Below are 23,370 nucleotides of genomic sequence, written 5' to 3'. Positions count from 1 at the left end.
TTTTCAATCGTAATAGGTACCGCTATCATTTTATTTACTCTCTGTGACTTGCTACCCACCGCTGTTATAATGAAGGTTTGCCTCACAGGAATCTCTGTTATATTCTGACTTTCTTTCAGAATTTCCTCGTAAAGCTTGGAGCTAATACATGACCTTTCACTACCAGAGTCTAATAATACCTTCACTTTTCTTCTCCATATAATAATTTCTATCGTCGGAGTCACTACCTCACTACTTATATCCTCAGTATTATAACTACTTACATCACTTAATAGATCACTCCTTATATATAGATTAATACTACTATTTCTTACTTTATTATCTATGACTACGTCATCACTTAAAACATTTGACTTATCACTACTTAGGTCACAATCACGTTGTTCTCTTAAATCTAATTTTACTACACAATTATCTACACTACCTACCTGTTCTTGACAACTTTTACCTTCGGACTGTTCACGTGACCTGTTTATGCAGTCCGCTGAGAGTTTAAAGTGCGCTGGCCCAATGATGGATCCTGAATAACACTCGTGTTAGGCCTATTTTCATCTCTATGACTCAAATCCCGACGCCTCCCATTGTCGGATTGTCTCGGGTAACTCTGCTGACCTCTATCACTATTAAAATTCCTATTAGCCCTCGTCTGATCATAACTGTTTACTCTCCTCTGATAATTATCTGACCTGTTTCCCGCTCCCTCTACATTTCTACTTTGTGGTCGATTACCACCTATGCTACTATTCAGAGCCTCAAAACTATCTAGCAATACCTCCATTTCTTTGATAGTACTGACTTTCTGCATACACGCAGCTTCCCTAATCCTATCAGAATAATGTTTTAACATAATCCTTACGATATCGACTTCTGAACCAATACTATTAAGATTTTTCCAGACAAGCACGTGTGCCAGAAAGTATTCTGTCATAGACACCCCCTCCTGTTGTCTATATTTACCAAACATAATCCGTTCTCTTTCACGACCCTGGACATTCTCATCCCAAAACTTATTAATAAACTTCTCTTTAAATTCTTCCAAATTAGACATATTATTACGGTACACTTGAAACCAGGTTTTACTTTCACCGATGAAGGAATTAGACAAGATCTCTAACACGTATTCCCACTCGATAACATTATCCCTCAACTTATTTGCAAATCTTTTCTCAACTAATGTTAGAAATTCCATAGGATTAAATTGTTTTCCAGTAAACTTAGGCAAATCTTGGTCCCTATTGTATAAACCACTCGTTACTACTATTTCTCTTGTAATCTGACATTCTCTCATTTCTTGCCGTAGTACCCTCTGGCAATTCAAAACTTTTTCTTCCGCCACTTTCTCCGCATTCTCTTTCATTATTCTCAATTCTTCCTGTAATTTTTCCTCTTTCTCTGTAACCTTCTGCGACAAAGTTTCTTGTTTATTCTTTAGTTCTCTGACATGCCCAAGCTCTTTTTCAAACGTTTCTACCTTACTGACACATTCCCTCATATCTTGCCCCACTGCTTTATGGATCTTGTCTAGTCTTTTGTCTACAATCTCGTGAATTTCTTCCCGATTACTAGAAATCTTATTATTTAATTCTTTGATATTCTCTGTACAAGTTCCTTTGACATGCTCAATTTGAGTATGAAGATCGCTCCGACTCGACTCCATTTCTCCTCTAAGGTCAACACACTCTTTATTTAACTTATTTTCTAACGTAGATATTTGACTAGTTACCTCTACTATGTTAGTATCTATTTTATAATTTAGTGATTCACTTAAAGCATCTATTTTCTCATTGGTCACATTAAAATTTTCTTTATTACTGCCAATTAATTATTCCATTTGTTTCTTATTATTTTCATTACTAATACCAATCATTTGTTCCATTTTATTACTTAGAGAGTTAATCTGTTTATTACAATTTTCATTATTAGTACTAATTAATTCTTTTATCTCTTCCTTACTATTTTCGTTACTCATATCAATCTTTTCCTCCATTCTACTACTTATCTGTTTGCTTAGATTTTCGCTAAACTCGGTCATTTTGGTCATCCACAAATTCAAAAGCTCTTGGTTTATTCCCCCCGCAATTTCTTTTTGAGTTTCAGTTTGCTTCTCAATTTCTGCACTTTCCTGAATTTCCTCAGAAGCCTCCATCGTATTCACCTGCTCCCTACTCTGAATTTCACCTTGGATGTCCGCAGAAGCAATGACCTCGTCCTCACATGACTTGTTATTGTCTTCCTTGTCCATCTTTGGTTCACTAGTGATAGTACGCGATCTCAAATTAATTTCCCTCTTCAAATCCCTTGACATATCCACAAAATACAAATATATATCACAAAGGTACACTCCTGACATTTACCGATAATGATTCCGTTGGCTTAAATGCGCACACTCTTTCCAAAATGAACCTATGATATGCTGTCATTCAGAACAAGTTCTGAATTTATTCGAGTCCCACGTTGCGTCGACACATTGTGAACATTTATTACTAACTAACTAACAGGGTGTGGGGTAATAAGCTTACTTTTGACAACATACCATATACGTTCTGGGAAAAGGAGATTGGCGTTCGGTTTCCCCATTAATTTTGAGGTTAATATATTTTACTTTCATTGAAATAAAACTATGAATTCGTTGGATAGAACAATATATATTCTTTAAATAATATATCAAAAAATAGTGAGTCTTGTTGCGATAAAACAGATGAGAATATGAAATTATGACATTGCAACTGAAAGAAACTAGGCATGAATTTGAATTCTTCTTGACCGGACATTTAACAATTTATACGAAATATTTCCCTCACTGATTCACTTGACTGTACCTTCAACACTTTTAGTGTAATTACGACGTATTCCTTTGATCTGGTGTTTACTGTAGATGTGTCACGCCTAATTTGGTGATACATCCTTGTGACTGCTTCTTCTCCATATCATCTGACTTCTTTGTAAGTCAATATGGTATTACCTCTTGGCAGGTCCAGGGTTGCCCTCTCTGACTTCATGGTAAGCCCTTGCGTCCGTGTCTTCAACTGAGTGAGCGACCAACCTTTTGGTCTCACTCTCTCAATGACCAATAATTAATGACTCACTGAGTCTTCACCATCTCTCGTTCACACTCGTTCTCTGACCAACTAAGGCCTCTTGATCTAGTAGACTTCTTCACTGTACTGCATCCGTATAACTAATGACTGACGCTACAATATGCACCCACCTTATATAGACGTTGGTTGACACAGCTACGTAATCTCCAGAAATAACAATGACATACTCCCACCTACGCGACAGATATTACATCCAGTGGTGAAATAGCCGGGGGCGGCTGACTCTCTGAGCGCATATCTAAATAAATACGATGCCGTAGCCATGAAGTGGCGATGACTTGGCAGAATCGCCAGTGGTATAGCAATATAACAACGTCACTTCCAATCTCTGATATATACAACAATTCTCACTCTACAGGTATCGAGTGTTATTCTACACATGCGTATATATGCATACATCTAAGTACAATCTTGCAAGCAACAAGCAATTGCAAAATCGAATTGAATAAAACGGATAATTACAATAATAATAACAATATCACAGATAACATAATAATACGGACATAATAATAATAATAATAATAATAATAATAATAATAATAATAATAATAATAAGATAAAATAATAAAAATACAGATATCATCTTGTAACGGGATTTGAACCGTTACAATCATAATAATAATAATAATTCGCAAGTGTATTAACTGAATGGAAATTGCATGATGAGATCTTCGAAGAACAACCCTAGAATCGAAGTCTCATCACCCCTACTTCACAGTAACCGCGACTAGACTTTAGAGCAAAACGGGCCGATGGTGCGTCCGAGTTAATGGGCATTAAATGAAACATTTATAAGTAGGGATTTCAAATATCAGAGGAATACAACGTCACTACTAAATTAGAAGAATGATATTTTTAAAGGTTTTCAAATATAAATTTTATTAAACTGAGAAAAGAACATTTACAAAAGTAATATAGAATGTGCCATAAGATTTAACTTTAATCAAAGTTATGAGGGATTTCAATCGGTGAAATTAATGTTTATTTGTTCTTTCAGAATTTGCATTCCGCACCAAATAATCCCATAATATTTGAGAGGTATTTCCCTCATTATTATTTCCACTATTCACATACATTGTCAAAACACTCATTGGTTGATTGGTGAACTAATCTCATTGTTATTTACAATGATGTAGATAATCGCACAGGCCTATTTCGCCGGGATTATAAATAATACCATGTACTAATACAATACAGAAACAACGTTGAGCTTACAGATAACACATTAACGATAATACAATATCTCACATTTAATAATACGCTTATCTAAAATTAAACACACATAATAATACCCTTTAATATATACAGAAGTATATGGAAGTATACCAAAATAACCGTAATGATACACGTCGCCCTCAGATGGGATCGAACCCGTGGTCTTCTTGCAGCTGGATGCATGTTTTTAAATCCCTAAATCGCATCAGATAAATGAAATAAAAGTTTGGAGGAATTCTTCTGTTTCCTAATATGTTAATTCAATTACAACAATGACAAATAACTATTCTGTGTGTGAGTGTTTGTCGTATATTGCCAGAAACGAACGATCAGTCAACACTCCCAAAGTTGTGCAACTCGCAGTCTGGTCATTCTCCTTAGACCCCTATTGTAAATCTTCGAGGCTCATTCAGGTGGTACTTTCACTCAACGTAACGGTAATCTGCACCGTCTCCCTTTTAACACAGTCAAGGAAGGATATCTCTCTTTCCTCAGCTGCCTCGATATTAAAATTCTGAGCTAATGCAGCCCCTTAGTGTACAAGTCTAACACATTTTGTTCCCATATGGTTCTATTCAACCACATTTTATCATCATTAGTGTGGCATGACTCCTCACACTTTACATAAACTATCTCTGATACACCTCCATTTTGCTTCAAACTATCAATTGGCGACGTATTAACGGACCATTGCGACACTCCAAACACACACAATTACATAAGAATCTATTATTCGGAACATTCTAAAAATTTACATATTATGTCCACGATCTAAAAATCATACCTGCATCCGATATTGTATATTTAATTTCTCAAATACTCTGTCTTACGCATGAAGTAAAAGTAGTCTACGTACTTTATGAGGATACACAACATCTCATGATAATACTTGAGATTATTTAAATGGATACCACTTCCATTCATTATAATACTTCACAAATAAATCAATACTAAAATCTTATAATTAACATGCATTAATCTTCCCAGGAGGGGTTAAACAAAATGGTGGTTACTATAACGGTACCAGTAAACAAATTTCTACTACATTAAACTAAGAAAATATAATCCCTTTGAAATAGCCTGCGACCATCGTTTACATTTTATCTGATTAACATGCAAAATTTACTTATTTACAGGTGGACTTTCAAACATAAAAAATTGAAATGCACTTATCTATTGCGATCATTCTTCTCCGGGGTGGCACATCCATGATGACTTAAACTATCATCTCGACGTCTTCGATGTCGTGAGGTCTTCGGTTCATCCCTAAGATGAAGTCCTCCATCTTGTAGATTTTGACCAGGAGTTGAATGGTTTTGAAGACACCAGATATCCTAAGATGTAGAATAGGTAGGTAACTCGTAGATTCACTCCCAAGGTTGACGATCACTCGTTCGGATATGCAATGAGGAAACAATGTGATTATAGTTGCGTCAATTTTGTGATACGCACTACAATCAAATATGGTTATAATTACTCATATACTTAAGTAAGCCAACCCGGTAACGAAGATGTTCTGCTATTTCGTCACCCGAATCCTCTACTCAGCACTTACAGTTATTATCACTCAAATGTTGGTGAAATATCACGTACACTCACTAGCACTGTAACTTGATGTTAAGGATGAGAAGTTTGCCTAATTCAAAACCCCTCACAATGTAAGACAACTCACTCATCACGTTTATATGTTCGGCAGACGCTGCCCATTTATTATTATTATTATTATTATTATTATTATTATTATTATTATTATTATTATTATTATTATTATATGTGAATCACCATTTTTCTTAATAAATTCACTTTTTAACTCTATAGTCGTAATTTCGACTACGCTTCCACAGCACTTCACTGTATTTGACTAATCGAAATTTAATTGCGCCACACACGTATTCATTACACATATATAAAAGTAGCTGAGATACTACGCAGCTCACTGTAGGTGGATTATTCCTGGTTCACTAACTTCGATGATTACACCGTAGTACAGAATATCGTAAATATACGAATTCTTCACAATCTGTGGCACGGCACGTCAGTAATTAATGCACTCAAATAAAAATTTGCACAGTATTTCCCTACTTATAATATATAAGTTGGACTAAAGACTATCTAGCTACTATCTACTATGTCCTCGGACCACTCAGACGTGTCGTTGTTTGCGCGGCCAGCGAAGTGGTTCAACGTTTTCATTTGTGACCGCGCAAACAACGACACGTCTGAGTGGCCCGAGGACACAGTAGATAGTAGCTAGATAGTCTTTAGTCCAACTTCTTTTATGCTGAAGAGGGTAAAAATCGAGGGTGGGTGTTAACCACGCCTACTTGTCGGATATCGCTCCGGTAATAACCGTTTGTCGGAATTGATTTACATATCAAAAGATAGCTCTGACCTTCTATATCGTACTGATCGAATCTTATTCTCGTAGGATCGCAGGTTTGATCATAATCATCAAAGCGTCATCTAGCACTTTTGCAATGGTTGTCACTAGGTCTTGGAAAAATTCAACATGGGCTCGCCTCGCCAGACTCATGACGACTTTTCATAATTATCTGCGCCCATCCACATCACGTAAGTACGTTAAGTAATTGGACTGCATTTTGCTGTAATAATTAACTAAAAAATTATCTGATTATGACGAGCTCTTGAATATTGGGTGCGTGCGTTAGGAGTCACATGATTAATATTATTATTCTTACCGTCGAAAATTTTGAAACAAGTGAAGGTTTTTGGCTGGCATCACTGAATACACCAACAAATATTTAGGGAATTACATCTTCCTAGGTTAACCCGACTTAATTAAGTACGGCTCACAGGATGTCACGTGATTTTTGCCTCTTCTAACTCACTCCCACAAGAGAGAGAAACATTCTAATTGCTGGCCAGCGTATGACTCACTTTCTTCATTACGCGCAAAGAGGGGCTTTCGTCCCCCGAAGCAGTAGCGCGTCGTTCGTGTCCCGTGTAGTGCTAGAGTATGCTAGTTATGCGACTAATCATCTTACAATGACGTGGGAAACGGCATATTATTATTACAGGGTGTCACGATATGCTAACTAAAGTACCGTGAACGGTAACAATACCTTTAAAAATTAAATTTTAGTAATCATAATTTATAGTTAATAAATCACAGGTCATGACTGACAATTAGAGAATCACACGAAAGCATTTGACTCGATGCATCGATAATTACTAATACAGAAGATCGAAAGTTTGTCCAATGAATTACGTCCGATAACGACTCTGTTGGAACACATCTTGGCACACAACTTTAAGAAATTAACGACGGCATTACCACATTAAGTCCCATCAGACAGACGAACGGAGTTTTGCAGGATGATACTTCAAGTCCACTTCTATTCAGATTGCCACGGCAGACATTATCAATATAATTCTCAAGTACGACGCCATTACTCTATGCAAATGACATCGTATTAGGGTCCTAAAATGAACTAGAATTACAAAGAACGTAGAACTAGAAACATGGCTAGATGAAAATCGCTTAAAAAGGTAACCTTCAAAAAACAGTTCAAATTACATTTAGGAAAGGCGGAAAAGGTTACGTAGCGCATACTTATCTACGAAATGCCACTGTAATATTTGTCCCAAATGGAACATAATAATTGCTTTTACACAAATAAAGTCGAAAATCTCCGGTAAATTAAGAAATACTACGAAATATTTTACTTGCAGGAATGTTATAGATACATAGACTACTTTACTACCTCACAACTATTTCTTTCTCTGCTACGTCGCAGCGCTCCCGTATGTGTTTTGTTTGTCTAATACTTTCGTGTGTGATATCTTTGCTCACTGAAGTTGTTTGAATTAATTAGGTGTGGTTTTCTTTATGTTGCTCATTCATTAAATGAGATATTTATTGGTCCAGGGATCATGCTATTTTGCTGTTTGAACTGCTCGCGCTAGTCATATGGACAAAGATAATGAGAATTCACAGACATAGCCCTCCCATTCGTCGTTGCTAGCCCTGGATCTCAAGAAAGAAACAAAAGACGGCACGTGCAGCGGAATACAACGTAAGGGAGTCCTGTTTACAGCCCGTAAGTGCGTATATATATTTCTCTAGTAACGACGGTATTTCTTAATTTACCGCAGATTTTTCACTTCATTTGTGTAAAAGGAATTAGTATGTTCCATTTGGGACAAATATTACAGTGACATTTCGTGGATAGGTATGCGCTACAGAACCGGCGGAAAATCTACCGTACTCTTAAAGACACCCTCACGCTGTACAACGAAATATTAATCGTAGTGAACAAATTTAATTAACCTGGGTATTACCTCCTAGACTTCAGCAAGATCATTCAGATATCATATACAAGAAAGGTCAGTGAAGGCCATCAAAACCCAAAAATTGAATAGCCCTATCTCTCAATACAGCTTTGACACTATTCCATACGTCCATTTCACCCATTGTGATATATGGTATAGAAATAACACTGGATCAGCTCACAATCCATGATCTCGAAAGAATAGAGGGTGTCAAGTCGCGTTTCTTAAAATTTGCCCTAACAGTTGGAAAAATGGTCCCTAAAATATTAGTTTATGAGCTAGCGAAAAAATCCTTCTACATAGATGACCTTAGGATGAAACTTTTATTGCCAGCTACAGGACCATCTCCACACCTATTAGAGTGTAGACAAACAAAGAGAAGAAAGATCGATCAAGACTTTTATATTAAGGACGCCATGATGGACAGAATGTGGACCAACGAGAATCAAGATCAAAGATATATAATAACGAGACTCGCCATTCATGGTTTCCACCATAAGACATATTCAATTCGAACATTCCACAGCCCGAGTTAAAAATGTGTATGTGTACTAACGACGTGCCACAAAAGAACAAAATCTTTTAGTGAATACAGTAAAAAATAATGCTCATTCGGGCGATAATTTTTCTTTTTTTTACAATTTGTTTTACGTCGCACCGAACAGATAGGTCTCCCGTAGGCGACCTGCGCGTCGTGATGAGGATGAAATGATGATGAAGACGACACATATACCCAGCCCCCGTGCCAGCGAAATTAACTAATGATGGTTAAATTCCCGATCCTGCTGAGAATCGAACCCGAGCCCCCTGTGACCAAAGGCCAGCACGCTAACCATTTAGCCATGGAGCCGGACTATGGAACATTCATACTACTTTACTGACGTAATTACAAATCAGTTATTTGTTGATACTGAAAAGTTTTGTAAATGACGCGTTCGCCCTTTTGGCGAAATACGGTCGTCTTACTAGATAAGCCTACGCTAGACAGATTCACTGCGCGCACATTTTAGTAGTATATTGAATTCAAATACAATATTGGCTTTTATTTATTTAGAACACATTTGAGAAAACACAGTTTACTCTGGCTATTCTAAGATAATTTTGGGAACAAGTTGAAGAATTATCAAGATAACTTCCAAAAATTTGTATGTTCAAAGGAAGTGTGAGGATTTTACTCATAAACTAAGTGGATGCTTTTAGATCATAGGTAATGCCTTGGACAACAGAGTAGCCAATACATTCTACCAAAGCTGCTCACCTTCGAAGGAGACTGGATCCAGCACGTCTGTTTCTATAAAGACAGCTCTGTTTCTGCCGAACTTCTTTTCAATATCGTCCAGTACCTTCTTCCCAGCTTGTGCATTTTTGTCGATTATTGAAACCTGCAAAATTCAAAATATTTACTTTATTGAAGTTAAGTTCTTTACTAACACTTCCTATTGAATTCTGAACTGCTGATATTTTGCTGTATGCTTAGCATGGTTTGAAAAAAATTTGAATACAAAAATATTGCTGAACAACTAATTAAAGGTGGTTTCACATGCTTGTTGATAATACTGCACTCATATGGGTCAAACTCGAATCCGGATCTATAGATCACAAACCCCAAGACCTTATAAAAATATGAATGCTTAGGGACCTTCTAGGGGATTAATATCGATGATTCTTGGTTGGCTTTTATTTTTGCTGTTGGTTAATATTTGGTGTATTTCTTTCCGGACGACAAGTGGTAGGTTGGTAATTCTGGAGTTTGTATCAATTGTTTTGTGATAGATTCGGTTTTTTTTTCTGGACGAAAAGCTGTATATTGACCATGCTGTTTGCGAAGTAAATGTATCTATGTTGTGTAGTATTCTTTTTAATTCCTCTTCTATAAAATTACAGGCAGTATTCATTGTAAGAGTGTATCGGTGTAATGTTATGCTAGTACATACACTGACTGACAGAGCAAATGCAACACCAAGAAGGAGTGTTCAGAACTTTATGCCAATTGCAGGGTAGACTGACGTCACTGAGGTATGCTCATGATGTGAAATGCGCCGCTGTGTTGCGCACGTAGCGAACGATAAATGGGACACGGCGTTGGCGAATGGCCCACTTCGTACCGTGATTTCTCAGCCGACAGTCATTGTAGAACGTGTTGTCGTGTGCCACAGGACACGTGTATAGCTAAGAATGCCAGGCCGCCGTCAACGGAGGCATTTCCAGCAGACAGACGACTTTACGACTTTACGAGGTGTATGGTGATCGGGCTGAGAAGGGCAGGTTGGTCGCTTCGTCAAATCGCAGCCGATACCCATAGGGATGTGTCCACGGTGCAGCGCCTGTGGCGAAGATGGTTGGCGCAGGGACATGTGGCACGTGCGAGGGGTCCAGGCGCAGCCCGAGTGACGTCAGCACGCGAGGATCGGCGCATCCGCCGCCAAGCGGTGGCAGCCCCGCACGCCACGTCAACCGCCATTCTTCAGCATGTGCAAGACACCCTGGCTGTTCCAATATCGACCAGAACAATTTCCCGTCGATTGGTTGAAGGAGGCCTGCACTCCCGGCGTCCGCTCAGAAGACTACCATTGACTCCACAGCATAGACGTGCACGCCTGGCATGGTGCCGGGCTAGAGCGACTTGGATGAGGGAATGGCGGAACGTCGTGTTCTCCGATGAGTCACGCTTCTGTTCTGTCAGTGATAGTCACCGCAGATGAGTGTGGCGTCGGCGTGGAGAAAGGTCAAATCCGGCAGTAACTGTGGAGCGCCCTACCGCTAGACAACGCGGCATCATGGTTTGGGGCGCAATTGCGTATGATTCCACGTCACCTCTAGTGCGTATTCAAGGCACGTTAAATGCCCACCGCTACGTGCAGCATGTGCTGCGGCCGGTGGCACTCCCGTACCTTCAGGGGCTGCCCAATGCTCTGTTTCAGCAGGATAATGCCCGCCCACACACTGCTCGCATCTCCCAACAGGCTCTACGAGGTGTACAGATGCTTCCGTGGCCAGCGTACTCTCCGGATCTCTCACCAATCGAACACGTGTGGGATCTCATTGGACGCCGTTTGCAAATTCTGCCCCAGCCTCGTACGGACGACCAACTGTGGCAAATGGTTGACAGAGAATGGAGAACCATCCCTCAGGACACCATCCGCACTCTTCTTGACTCTGTACCTCGACGTGTTTCTGCGTGCATCGCCGCTCGCTGTGGTCCTACATCCTACTGAGTCGATGCCGTGCGCATTGTGTAACCTGCATATCGGTTTGAAATAAACATCAATTATTCGTCCGTGCCGTCTCTGTTTTTTCCCCAACTTTCATCCCTTTCGAACCACTCCTTCTTGGTGTTGCATTTGCTCTGTCAGTCAGTGTATATCACACCCTCGCACTGTATTAGCATATATGAGATATTATTATTGTTGTCATTATTCGTATTATTATTATGTCATTTTCATATTTATTCTTAATATTTTAAGCTGGAATGTCTTCATATGTGATGTGAGTATTTTTTTGTACAAGCGAATGGAAAAACAGTGCTACGAGTACTTACAACTCGGAAAGTTTCCGTGAATCATGTGGAACAGCCCAGAGTCCAAAGACATGGCCTTGTTGTTATAGTCTTGGGACTCGGAAGAGTTTCGGGGCGTGGTCTTGGAATGGCAATAGGATCTTCTACTAGTGACTGGATGGTATTTGGGACCAATCTAGACGTACAATGGGAGAGTACGAAACTGAAGGTACGGTCCCGAATACTGTGTTGTCCCGACCGACATAAAGCAGATCTTGGTGGTTCATAACGGGATTTAACATATGTGACTAAATTCTAAAGAGAGGAAATTAAAATATCAACTTTCCATTTTTAATAATGCACCCATAATCGAATGAGCCTAATGGAAATGATAGTTAAATTATTGAAATTCGCATATGTGAACACTGTACAGGCAGGGAAAAGCTAGCAGTCTCACAAAGCGACACCCAGGAGCCGTGTTGGCTGGATGTACATTCGTCAAATATGCTTAAGTCACGAACAGGAAATAGCTAACTAAAAGCCTCCCACTAATAAAGTTTTATTGCGCCGAAGTATGCAGACCTTCTATCTGGTTTCTCACGGGAAATCGGCAATATGGAATGTGCCCATCCCTAGTGTGCGACAAAGAAAAAGAAAATACCTGTCACCCCTCGGCAGAAGATGGTTCAACCCAAGCCACGAGGAGCGGCAAAATTTCAACCAATCACAATTTACAAAATTTAAGTGTCATGTCCTAGCGGGAATCTGTATCCAGTTTTCCTTGATGTGGTGTCGAAAGTAATAGTGGAATACAGTGTCCTGACTTGTAAATAATATTTAACGAATATTTCACGCAAATACGTGGTTAAATATTTCTCAAAACATAAGTTTTCAACATTGTTTGGAAGAATGGTTGCGCCCAGAGAGCGGAGTGTCATGGGCCCAAGGCGCCATGTTCCCAGTGTAAATAGGCCCTATGACGCTTTTAATTTAAAAATTAAGCTACGATCATTTCTGATAACGCAGTGCAACACTCAAAGCAAACCAAATTTTGCAGTATTTAGAATGCATTTCCGAACATTTTAACCTACGGACATGTGGAAAAACGATCCAAAATACCGTATTACTACGCCGCATCCCCTCCAATCGGACTATTTTGAAGTGGGGGTGTGAGAATTTACAAAAGCAGTAGCCGCAGTGTGGTGATATCTCAGTCCTACTTGAAATTTCAGTGCAGACAGGTGATTCTACATTGAGTGCAGCGCCGAGAGACGACTTAACACGTGTGTGAGTAAAGACTTAGGCGAGCAAAGAACACTTAGGGAGAACTCTAAAATAATATCAGATTTTAGGAATCAGTCAAACAATTATCCTAGCAAAATAACAGTGGTAGTTGTTTTACGAACTTTCCATAAATGAACATTTAATGTAGTGAGGCTGGTGGACAACAGAGACGGAAAATAGGAGTTTGCACAATAAGTACTTATACAACTTTTCTTAGCTCACAATTAGCTTGCACGTTACGATTCTAGTGGAGAAGTATTATTTTGGAGGACAGTATTTTCATAAACATTTCTCCATATCTTACATGGGAACATTACAATTAAACGTGAACAGTCTATATGAGGGTTATTTCATCTGAGACGTTTGGGAGCAAATATTAGGTGAGCTAATTGCAGAGTTAGACTTTGTTTACTAGTGGATCTTAACGGTACAAGGACTGGTATCCACTTTCATTTGTCAGAGAGAGGTCGATGGCTGCTAAAATCCCTTGTGTAAACAAGCGGTAGAAGGAGGTGCTGAACAGAGACGACCAGCAGCGGATCGCCAGGTGGACGTTTTTCTTCCAGTGCACGTCAACTAATCGAGAGCTATTGCAGTATAATTTATGTTTTCTTCATATGATTGTTAAAAGGCGTGTGAAATAATCTTACGTGTGCAACGCAAGCATGAGAATGAATCCAATTCGTGTGTATAAAGTGTTTAATAGCCTTCGCAAGATGAAGATGGTGTAAAATCATATAGCGGGGACTGTGAGGATCCAACCCGCCTTCCAGCACAAAGGTAATGTGAGCATATTATAATCGTGTAACAATTTACTTGAGGGCTATGAACAATCAGTGGTCAAATTTAGGGTAGCGATTTATGTAGGCTTAATAATTATAAATTTTACGTACCGGATGGTGTAATTATATTTTTGATGTTATTTGTAGTTAGAGTTGGATGTGACACCAGGACAATCATATCTGACGACTCGGGATGTGAATGCCATGGTGTCATGATTATAATAATAAATATAATAATCTAATAATCGTATTTTCTTAGTGAGCTTCTCTCACGTATTTTTGGATAAATTTTTGATATGAGTTACCATTTTAACAGTCGTGAATCTAAATATTTCTGTAGATATTTAATGCCCCGTACAAGTTCAGATTTAACATAATTATAATAATATGGTGTTTTGGTGATATTTAGATTTTGTGGACGCTGCCGAGTTGTTTTGGGATTTTTAACTAACTGTAATTATAGCGCATCCAATTTTATTATTCATTTTGCACTATCACATTTTTAGATGATCGTTTTCTTTGGACATCTTACCTGTTATTTGCGGTATTGTCTTTATTTCGTAAATAAATACCTAATTTTTTTGTGTACGTGGATTCACATTTTCGATAACTGGGTATTTGACAAGCAAATCTTGTTGTTACTGTCAATAAATAAAGATAGGGAAACCATTGCAGGTCAAATCTGATAATCCATGGCATGTGAATGTGGAAATAAGATGAAATAAATGAACAAAGAGATGGTAATACCCCTGATGATAACAATTGAAAAATGGAGAATATGAAGCTTGAGGACCATGTTGTATTATGGTGTCGTAATAAATGAATGCGTACGACACAATGTATTATTAATGATTGGCCCGTATTCAAATGAGCGAGGCTACAGTGACAAGTATGTACTACTTTGAGAATAATGAGATGAATATGAATTGAGAGGTAAACAATTTAACTAGGATAGTTAAATCTTCGACGATATATGTGACATTTGCATGTAGAAGGCTTACATATTTATAATTTTTCCAGGGATGAATAGAACACTCGGAAATATGCAAATCAAAGACCGAGTTGAAACATGGAACGGACTGACCAAGCAATGTGTGAAATTTTGAAAGTCAATCATAATTATTTTGACGCATAATTTTCTTAGTTGGAATTCCTGAAAGACATTTACGTCTGATATCACGAGATTGCCATCAAATTCACCCTATTGTTATTTTAAATCTGTTTGATTACAATTTTCTGCATCTGGATCTGTGCGTATTTTTATCTAAATTTTGATAGGCAGTGATCACGTCCATTTTATTGTGATTTTCGTTTAACGGGTTCTTTTTGCTTTGCGCGGATATTTTATTTTTGGTCACCGTGTTTACATATTTTTTAAATGTAGTGCCTGAAGGTACGTGAAAGATTGTTCATGATTTAATTGATGTAAATAAGATAGGAGTAGTTTGGTTATTTTTGAGTTTATTTTGTTTTCTTTTGGAGCACTGTGATTACTCCATTGTCATGTACATTTTGTAAATAATAATTTCAATTGTATTAGGTTAGCAAGACCACAGATCGTTCATAGCCAATATCAAAGTAAACATTTATGCTCTAGGACATCGTAAATTACAAAACTTTGAACCCCACTACAAAAGTTAAAGTAGGTAAATGGTTCGACCCTTGATATAAAAAAAAAGTTGTGTCATAAGTGCCGTAAAATGGGTAGTCAAGATGGAATCTGCCTCCATCGATGGTGATGCCATAAAATTTTAATAGTTCTCTGTGAAAATACAGACAGCGGCAAGGTAAAATAAATTAATTTGTAAAAGGGTCGAATTCATTTAATAAGGTAAAACTAAGGCACTTGGCCTAATTTGTTCTATTTCATTTGTAAAGTGTCCAGGCTATCACAGCTGGTAATGTGTAAGTTAACTAAATAAGTAACTGTTCGTCATCAACGTTTGATTTGGTAACTCTTCTTGGTTCAGCCAATCTTTATTCAATTTTGTGGCTAAGAAATAGAATTGTAGTGAGACACCGTGTTCATCGATTTTCCTTTATTAACCATGGTGATGGTACACAATTATATTTTACAGTTGGGCAGTTATCAACTTAAAGTGAACTTAGTGTAATCAAGTCTAGGACATCCACATTATGGAATTATTTAATTAATTAATCATTTTAATGTCAGGCAAGTCCTGTTATTTGAGATATGATTTAAATGCATTTCATGTGCCTTATTTAAATGCTGGATATTAATGGACCTGTAGTCTGTTGTGGTTGTATCTCGTACATAAGAGGCACCAGTTCGATGGTAATGAGTATTATTAAAATTTATCGACCTTCAGTCGAATTCATTTAGGCAGATATTTTTATATTTCGTTGAGGAGATTTTGTATTGTAGTAATGTTCCAGTAACCTTATTAATTTTTAATTTGATTTAACTTCATTTTATTTTACACCTTTTACCGACTTTGTTAAATAAACTATTTTATTATTCAAATTTAATTCAGTCTCTGGGTACCGTCATTTTAGTAGTTTAGTGACCCCTCGTCTTTCACTTCCTCATCCCCGATTGTGAGTGGCCTGTCAACCCCGAGGAAAGCTGAAGGACGCAACCATCCCTGAGAAGATAAGAGTCTACATGAGCGGTAGGTATTATGTAATGTCATTTGTTTACAGGAGCAGCCGGCGCATCAATCGAGAAAGAAGAGTACCGCATCGGAGGCCTTGAAAAGGGCACAATAATAATAATAATAATAATAATAATAATAATAATAATAATAATAATAATAATAATCCAAGTGAATCTTGTTTTAAATCAATTGCTTAGTACCAAAGTAGACTGAAACTCCTAAAGCTTAGGCATTAACCATAAATATCGCTAACGGTAGTGTAACACGTGAAATTAAGATACTATAATAATAATAATAATAATAATAATAATAATAATAATAATAATAATAATAATAATATAAAGAGGAATAATAATAGGAAGAATTTATTCGATTAATTTGAGAATAATTATGGTGAGGTCAATGTAAGATATTAATCCCATGATGAATAAGTGATGCGATAATGATAATCTCCACTGATGGAAATAATAATAATAATAATAATAATAATAATAATAATAATAATAATAATAATAATAATAATAATAATAATGGAAAGTTGAAGAAGAAGAAGAAGAAGAAGATGAAGAACTTGCAATAGTATTTTGAGAATAATAATTATGACGACGGAAAATTAAGAGATTTTTGGACGATGATTCATTGTAACGAAAATAATAATAATAATAATAATAATAATAATAATAATATTTTATTAGGAAACTGGTCATAAATTTATGCGGATAAATTACGAGGAAGAACGACCCTTCGTTTGAAACGTCGGCAAGGGTTGGCATATAATCATCCCGGATGACAACTGATAATAATCAAATGTAGGATTATAATTGAAATTAATGATAATAATAAAATAATTGATGGTAATCACAGAATATGATAATTGATCAGATAAAGAATGATAATGATATTATTTAATAATCATAGGAGGATATGATAGGGACAGTCGTCATGTGTCGAACTGCTCAGAACCAGATGTTGGGTTTTCACGGGGGAGATTGTTAGTGGTATATGCGAAGATAACCCACGGACGGCACATGTCTTCATTGTCAGAGCGTAGTAATGAACCGTTCCGTACGTCTTGTATTGACAAGTGTAAATATTGAAATAGGCTGTGAGTTAATGAACTCTACCTGGCATGTTTGTGAATCTGGAAATAATAGGTTAGAGTTTGTCCGTACTATGATTTCCCGTTTTTTCGAGACGATAACATATCCACGGTGGGTGTCCGGAAGTGTCACATGTCCAAACGGAACGAGGAGATGACAGTAAATAGTTACTGTCAGGCCTTCGTCTCCGAAAGAAGATCTCCAGCGATGAAACGTCCACTCATACGGATGTGAATTCGACCCGCAGTAACCAATTGGGGCGAATTCACCAAATGTTTTACACTACCAGAGTAGTGAGGTAAATCCAAGTAATATGTCATTTATTTTTCAGGATGGAAGTGTCCCAATGTAATACTTGTCATCATGTGTAGTTTGCAAAATACGTGAATAAATTGCTCCTCATTGCAATTTCAATAGGAAACAGTTTCCATATCTTTTTATTGTAGTTAGTCCAGTATGCCCATGGAATTTAAGTTGTCACTTCCCAGTCCTATTGCGGAGTCAAAAATTTGTATCCATGAATGAGTCGTCCCCCGTTACCTTAATTTGCATGCCCCGTTCATCCCTGTGTTCATTTGATGCGCCGATATATAATTAGATTTTCTTTTTTAAATTTATTTTTTATCTTTATCGAACTGATCACCCCTGAGATTAATGTTAGTCTGGGACTCAGGAAGTGAGCGAGTGCAATACTATGGTGAATACACTTTTTAAATTAAATATTTATTTATGTATATATAATTTTGATACGTCACCACGCAAATTATTACGGAAATTCAAATATTAACTGACAAGTCCATCGCCGGAGAGCATCGCTGACGTAGAAATATTGTTCAGTAGTCACGGTTACGAAAATAATTGGTGATGTTTGTTGTCATGATTGATTTTATAAGTTGTAAAGCATGGTTAATAGCTCCTATTGATCACGAAGGTAAAGAAAATATCTATCGAAATGAGGAAAAGGCAAGGTAACGATCACTCGAAGAATGAGGGGAACAAGGACTCAAAGAAGTAGTGGTAGTGGTGGTGGTGATTATTTTTTAAAGAGGCAGTACGACTAACAAGCATTCTCTATATAACACTAAGCAGGGAGAAAAAATGGAAGGGGCCCAACACTTCGAAGAATGAAAGTATCGGCCAAAAAATGCAAGGGCCACGAAGGGCGTGAAAGATTTACTAGGCCTCGGGGCCTAATACTGTTGGTGTCGGAAAAGAGCATTAGTTGACCAAAGGAGGTCGGGTAGGATAGATGAAATTGAGAAGCCTGTCAAAAGTAAGTGTAAACAATGCTAGGACTTAGCTAAGGGCCCCTTAGCCAACAACCCACACTGACAAGTTTGGCCCCTTTCAGCCACCTTGTACGACAGGCAGGGGATACCGTGGGTATTATTCTACTGCCCCCACCAGCAGGGGAAAATCAACTCGTAGAAGGGAAGGCAGGATTTTGGAAGTTAATGTTCGAATACCTTGATATCATAGAGCCGGAGGAAAACAAAAGGTGATGGCCTTCTGTGCTCTAAGTCCCTAAAACTTATCAACAACAATAGTAACTGAGTGACTAGCTGTTGTCACTTTCTCTTCAACTATCACCCTTCTCCGCTAGATGTTATTACTGCTGTAATTGCAACAACGGGTACACAACAGGTACTTGTAAAAATAACAATTGTAGTACCGAAATTCCCTTGATACTCACTTTACTTCCACTGGCCAGCAGCTCCTCGATACATGCCAAGCCAATCCCAGAAGCACCCCCAGTTACCAAAGCAACCTTCTCGTTAGGATCCATAGGTGTAGTCAGCAGAAATATGAAGTCGAGTTACCTGAAAACATTAAAACATGTATTACCTTTAGCAGCGTAAATCTCACCGAAAGGCTGCAGCGTAGTATGAGAGACATCGACTGCCCTTTAATTTGGGGGAGGGGGGGGGTGCTTAGCATGGGATTTTTCAGGTTCTAAGCCACTCAATCCACCGAGGTGGCCCTGAATTGGGAAGGTTTTGATTACCGGTATTCAGGAGGTTAAGAAGTAGTACTGGTTACTTGGTTGGTGTAGGTGGGAAAGAGGGGTGGGGGTGTGTTTGGGAGGGTGTTTGGTCTAGCGTGTGAGTGTAGGCGTGCATGTTGTGTTTAGCTATAATCGCTTGTTTGAAGTACGGGCGGCCAGGAAACGAGACCGTGTGACTACCGTGGCAGTTCACGGACCTCACTGGTCCCGAGGCACCTCGCACTCAGCTTCACACAACCGAACAAGTTTGCGTTGCGGCACGGCCAGCTATGGATGTTGCTCTGTATTCTGGAGACCATCTGGGTTCGAATCCCCATAGGTCACTCTCGAAATGGTTTTCCGCGGTTTCTCATTTCATCTCCAGGAAAATACAGGGATGGTACCTTTCGTAAGGCCGCGGTCACAGTTTTCGGAGATGTCGAGGTGTGAGAATTTTGTCCCGCATGAGTTCTTTTACGTACCGGTTAATCTACCGTATTGGAGAAGCAGCGGACTGAGCCGCGATAGAAGAAGCCAAGTTGGGTTCTGAAGGTCAGCGTTTTTAGCGTCTGAGCCACTCAGTTCTCATGTAGGAAAGTATGTTGGCGCTTCTTTTGGAGAAATTCCCCCGAGGTGACGATCGCACGTTTGATGCAGAATACATACCGCGTGACTGTAAAGAAATGAAAGTGCTATCTTCAATACTGTAGTTTGTTTTAGGGTTATCACTAGGGATCGGAAGTTGAGGAAAAATCCTTTCTTTTTCTCCAGTGTCCGAAGACGAGGCCCAACATAATATTTATGTTCACTCTGGGTCATTGTAAGTCAGAAAATGGTGGGAATTATTTGTCATCTTTTGACCATTTCAGTGGTTTTCTTTTGCTTGTAGGTCGTTTTTATTTAGGTCTTTTTTTCAACTTCGCCTGCTTTCGACTAAATTTGTAGGCCCATTCTTAATTCGAATCATCATTAGTTCATCCATTACCTCTTAAACATTTTTCTGCAGAACATTTTTCTGCAGAAAGAGAGAAAATGAAATGAAAATTAGGTGAAATTTCCAGGGGTTCAAATTATGCGCAAGATAAGTGAAATATTGAAAGGAGAACATTTTGATGCGAGTGTTTTTGATTCAAGTATAAACCCTTAACATCCGTTGATCTGGAGAGAATGTTATGGATGTTTTGCAACGTGCTGTCTGTAAACCGACGATCCTTTACTCCTAAGAACCTGGAGATGACTATAATGATATACTGCAAAAGCCAAGTGAGGTAAGATATCAGAATCTATTTTTTGCAACCCTAGCGTGGTTAAGCAAATACGATTCCAGTTATACTAATTTAAATTTATTTCTCCAGGATATCCATTGTGGGTTCGCTCAATTCATTCTAGGAGGAAGAAACCAAAAAGAACCATCGCACTACAACCCTTGAAGGGTCTTGGCCTACCAAGCGACCGCTGATCAGCCCAAAGACCTGCATATTACGAGGTGTCGTGTGGTCAGCGCGACGAATTCTCTTGACCGTTATTCTTGGCTTTGTAGACCAGGAGGAAGAAATATTTCAGTCTAAATTCTGCAAGTACCTTTTTAACACACTCGGATTCCTTTCTTTTTAAATGTGTTAGTCTAAAATTACACAATGTCTGAAAGAAGCAGCATTTCGCTCATATATTTTTGCACTTTTTGTTGCATACCACCAGAATATTGCATTTTAAACATTATATTCCTTCATTAAATATGTAATTATAACTAAAACTATGAATTAATTTGAATCGCATTTCTACATATTTTTTGCCTATTTTAGGCTCTTTCTTGGATATTTTAGATCTTTTTCAGGTCTATTTTAGGCAAATTATAGGTTTTCAGCTTAGGAGCCCTAGTTATCAGTATCCACATCCGTAAGTTCCAAATCATTTTCCGCCATTCGGACAGATTTGTTTTATTTAAAGGACTCCATAGCCGAGGCGTAAAGATGTGCTCGGTTCACCCAGAAGGTCTCGGGTTTGATTCCCTGTTAGAGTGTCTAGTGGTTTAACGTTGCACGAACACACCGAAGGTTTTTCGACAACACAATGATGGGAAAGGGCTAGGATTGGGAAGGTAGCAGCCGTGGCCTTAAAGGGCTGCCTACGGTGGGATTCGAACCCACCATTTTCCGAATGCAAGCTCCCAGCTACGTGACCCTAGCCGCACGGCCAATTCGCTCGGTAGAAAGTCTAGCCGCTTTTGAGCCGAAGGCCCCTCTGCTCCGTGCTTCGGGTTTCGATGCCCCTAGACAGCTGCTGCCCTCATGTGACATCGTCGTTGCGCCTGAAAAAATCGCTGTGTGAATTATTTCAGCTTAGAACTTTGGCCGGTAAGATTCTAACATCAAAGGTTCAATATTGCGCGACAATTCTCAAGGAATTCTCGCTCTTCATAATATATGTGCTGCGGGCCAGTATTTCTCCAAACATATTATCACATGGAGATTTTCACAGGCGCAACGACGATATAATAATGTTTTCTTTACCTCAGAGAGAATGTAGCATAGTCATTACTTCAAACGCATACCTGAGAATTAGAGTCGCCTAGCCTTCACAATGTCTCGACATTGAATACAAGCATGTCTTATTAGAATAGTTAATAGTCTATTAACACTTACTTGTTTAACGAATGAGAACACACTCGCCGTCCACCAGTTCGTCTCCAAGCACAGATTCAACTCATGAACTCGCATGTATCGGTCGTGAACCAGCTTGTAGATTTAAGATAACACAAGAGATGATTGCATTTATCTCATGACCGTATCACCAATGAACGTAACTAATGGATGTCTTTGTTCCTTGAAGGTCAAACATCAATAGTCTTCATTAATACTGATTTAATGCGTCGCTGTTCCGAGTTCGATACCAGTTCAAATATTTTTTTCTTTTAGCTTAAGATCTGATATGAACATTTAGAGTTCAAGGGCAGAGATTCCTATTTGATGCAAAGAGTCTCCACAGCCATAGTAATGTTTTATAGTTTATACTCATGGTCGTATTTGTCACTCGGTATACCAGAATACGCGCAAGCAAATTCATCTCTGATACAAGCAGTGGAGGCTGCTGGAGGAGTAGAATAGATCATCGACACTAGGCTTCTATAATACTATACCCGTAATATTGAAAGAAGCACCCTGACAGCTAGGGCTGGATGGCGGAGCATTGAACGTGCTAATGCACTGTGTTTGTCACATTCTTCCATTCCTTTCTCCCTCCCCTCGCTTCCAGCCCTCTTGTTCGTTCAATCAGACCGCTGTGTTCTGTTGTACGTAACTCAGAAGTGAGAGGTTTGGCAACTCGAAGCAACACGAGCCGGCCAGCAGGCTTATCTCCATGGTAACTACAGTGGACTAGCCCACGTTTCCATGGCAACCATACACCCAGGAATGTAGTAAACGGACCTCCATCTAAGAAATGTCAGAATGCTTCTTTTAATATTATACCTTAGGACACCGGTGTCGCCAACGCAGAAGTTC

General features: G+C 38.5%; 1 protein-coding gene across 4 annotated transcripts in view; it reads right to left on the bottom strand.

Moving 5' to 3' along the window:
* LOC136874031 (15-hydroxyprostaglandin dehydrogenase [NAD(+)]) overlaps positions 1 to 23,370 on the bottom strand; it is an 80,979-nt gene that overhangs the window by 39,063 nt on the left and 18,546 nt on the right. For 2 of the 4 annotated variants that reach the window (XM_067147521.2, XM_067147524.2), the window contains exons 1-3: positions 22,513 to 22,645; positions 19,580 to 19,706; positions 9,865 to 9,988 (exon numbers count right to left, since the gene is read on the bottom strand). In XM_067147521.2, coding sequence (XP_067003622.2) covers positions 9,865 to 9,988; positions 19,580 to 19,672 — 217 coding nt within the window. In that variant the 5' untranslated portion in view covers positions 19,673 to 19,706; positions 22,513 to 22,645. Of the gene's footprint in view, positions 1 to 9,864; positions 9,989 to 19,579; positions 19,707 to 22,512; positions 22,646 to 23,370 lie in introns of those variants that run through there. The other 2 variants (XM_067147522.2, XM_067147523.2) reach the window with 1 other exon arrangement.

Source organism: Anabrus simplex, chromosome 5 (genome assembly GCF_040414725.1).
Source record: "Anabrus simplex isolate iqAnaSimp1 chromosome 5, ASM4041472v1, whole genome shotgun sequence".
NCBI lineage: Eukaryota > Metazoa > Arthropoda > Insecta > Orthoptera > Tettigoniidae > Anabrus > Anabrus simplex.
Note: the sequence above shows the minus strand (reverse complement) of the source record. Positions and strands in the feature narration are given on the sequence as shown.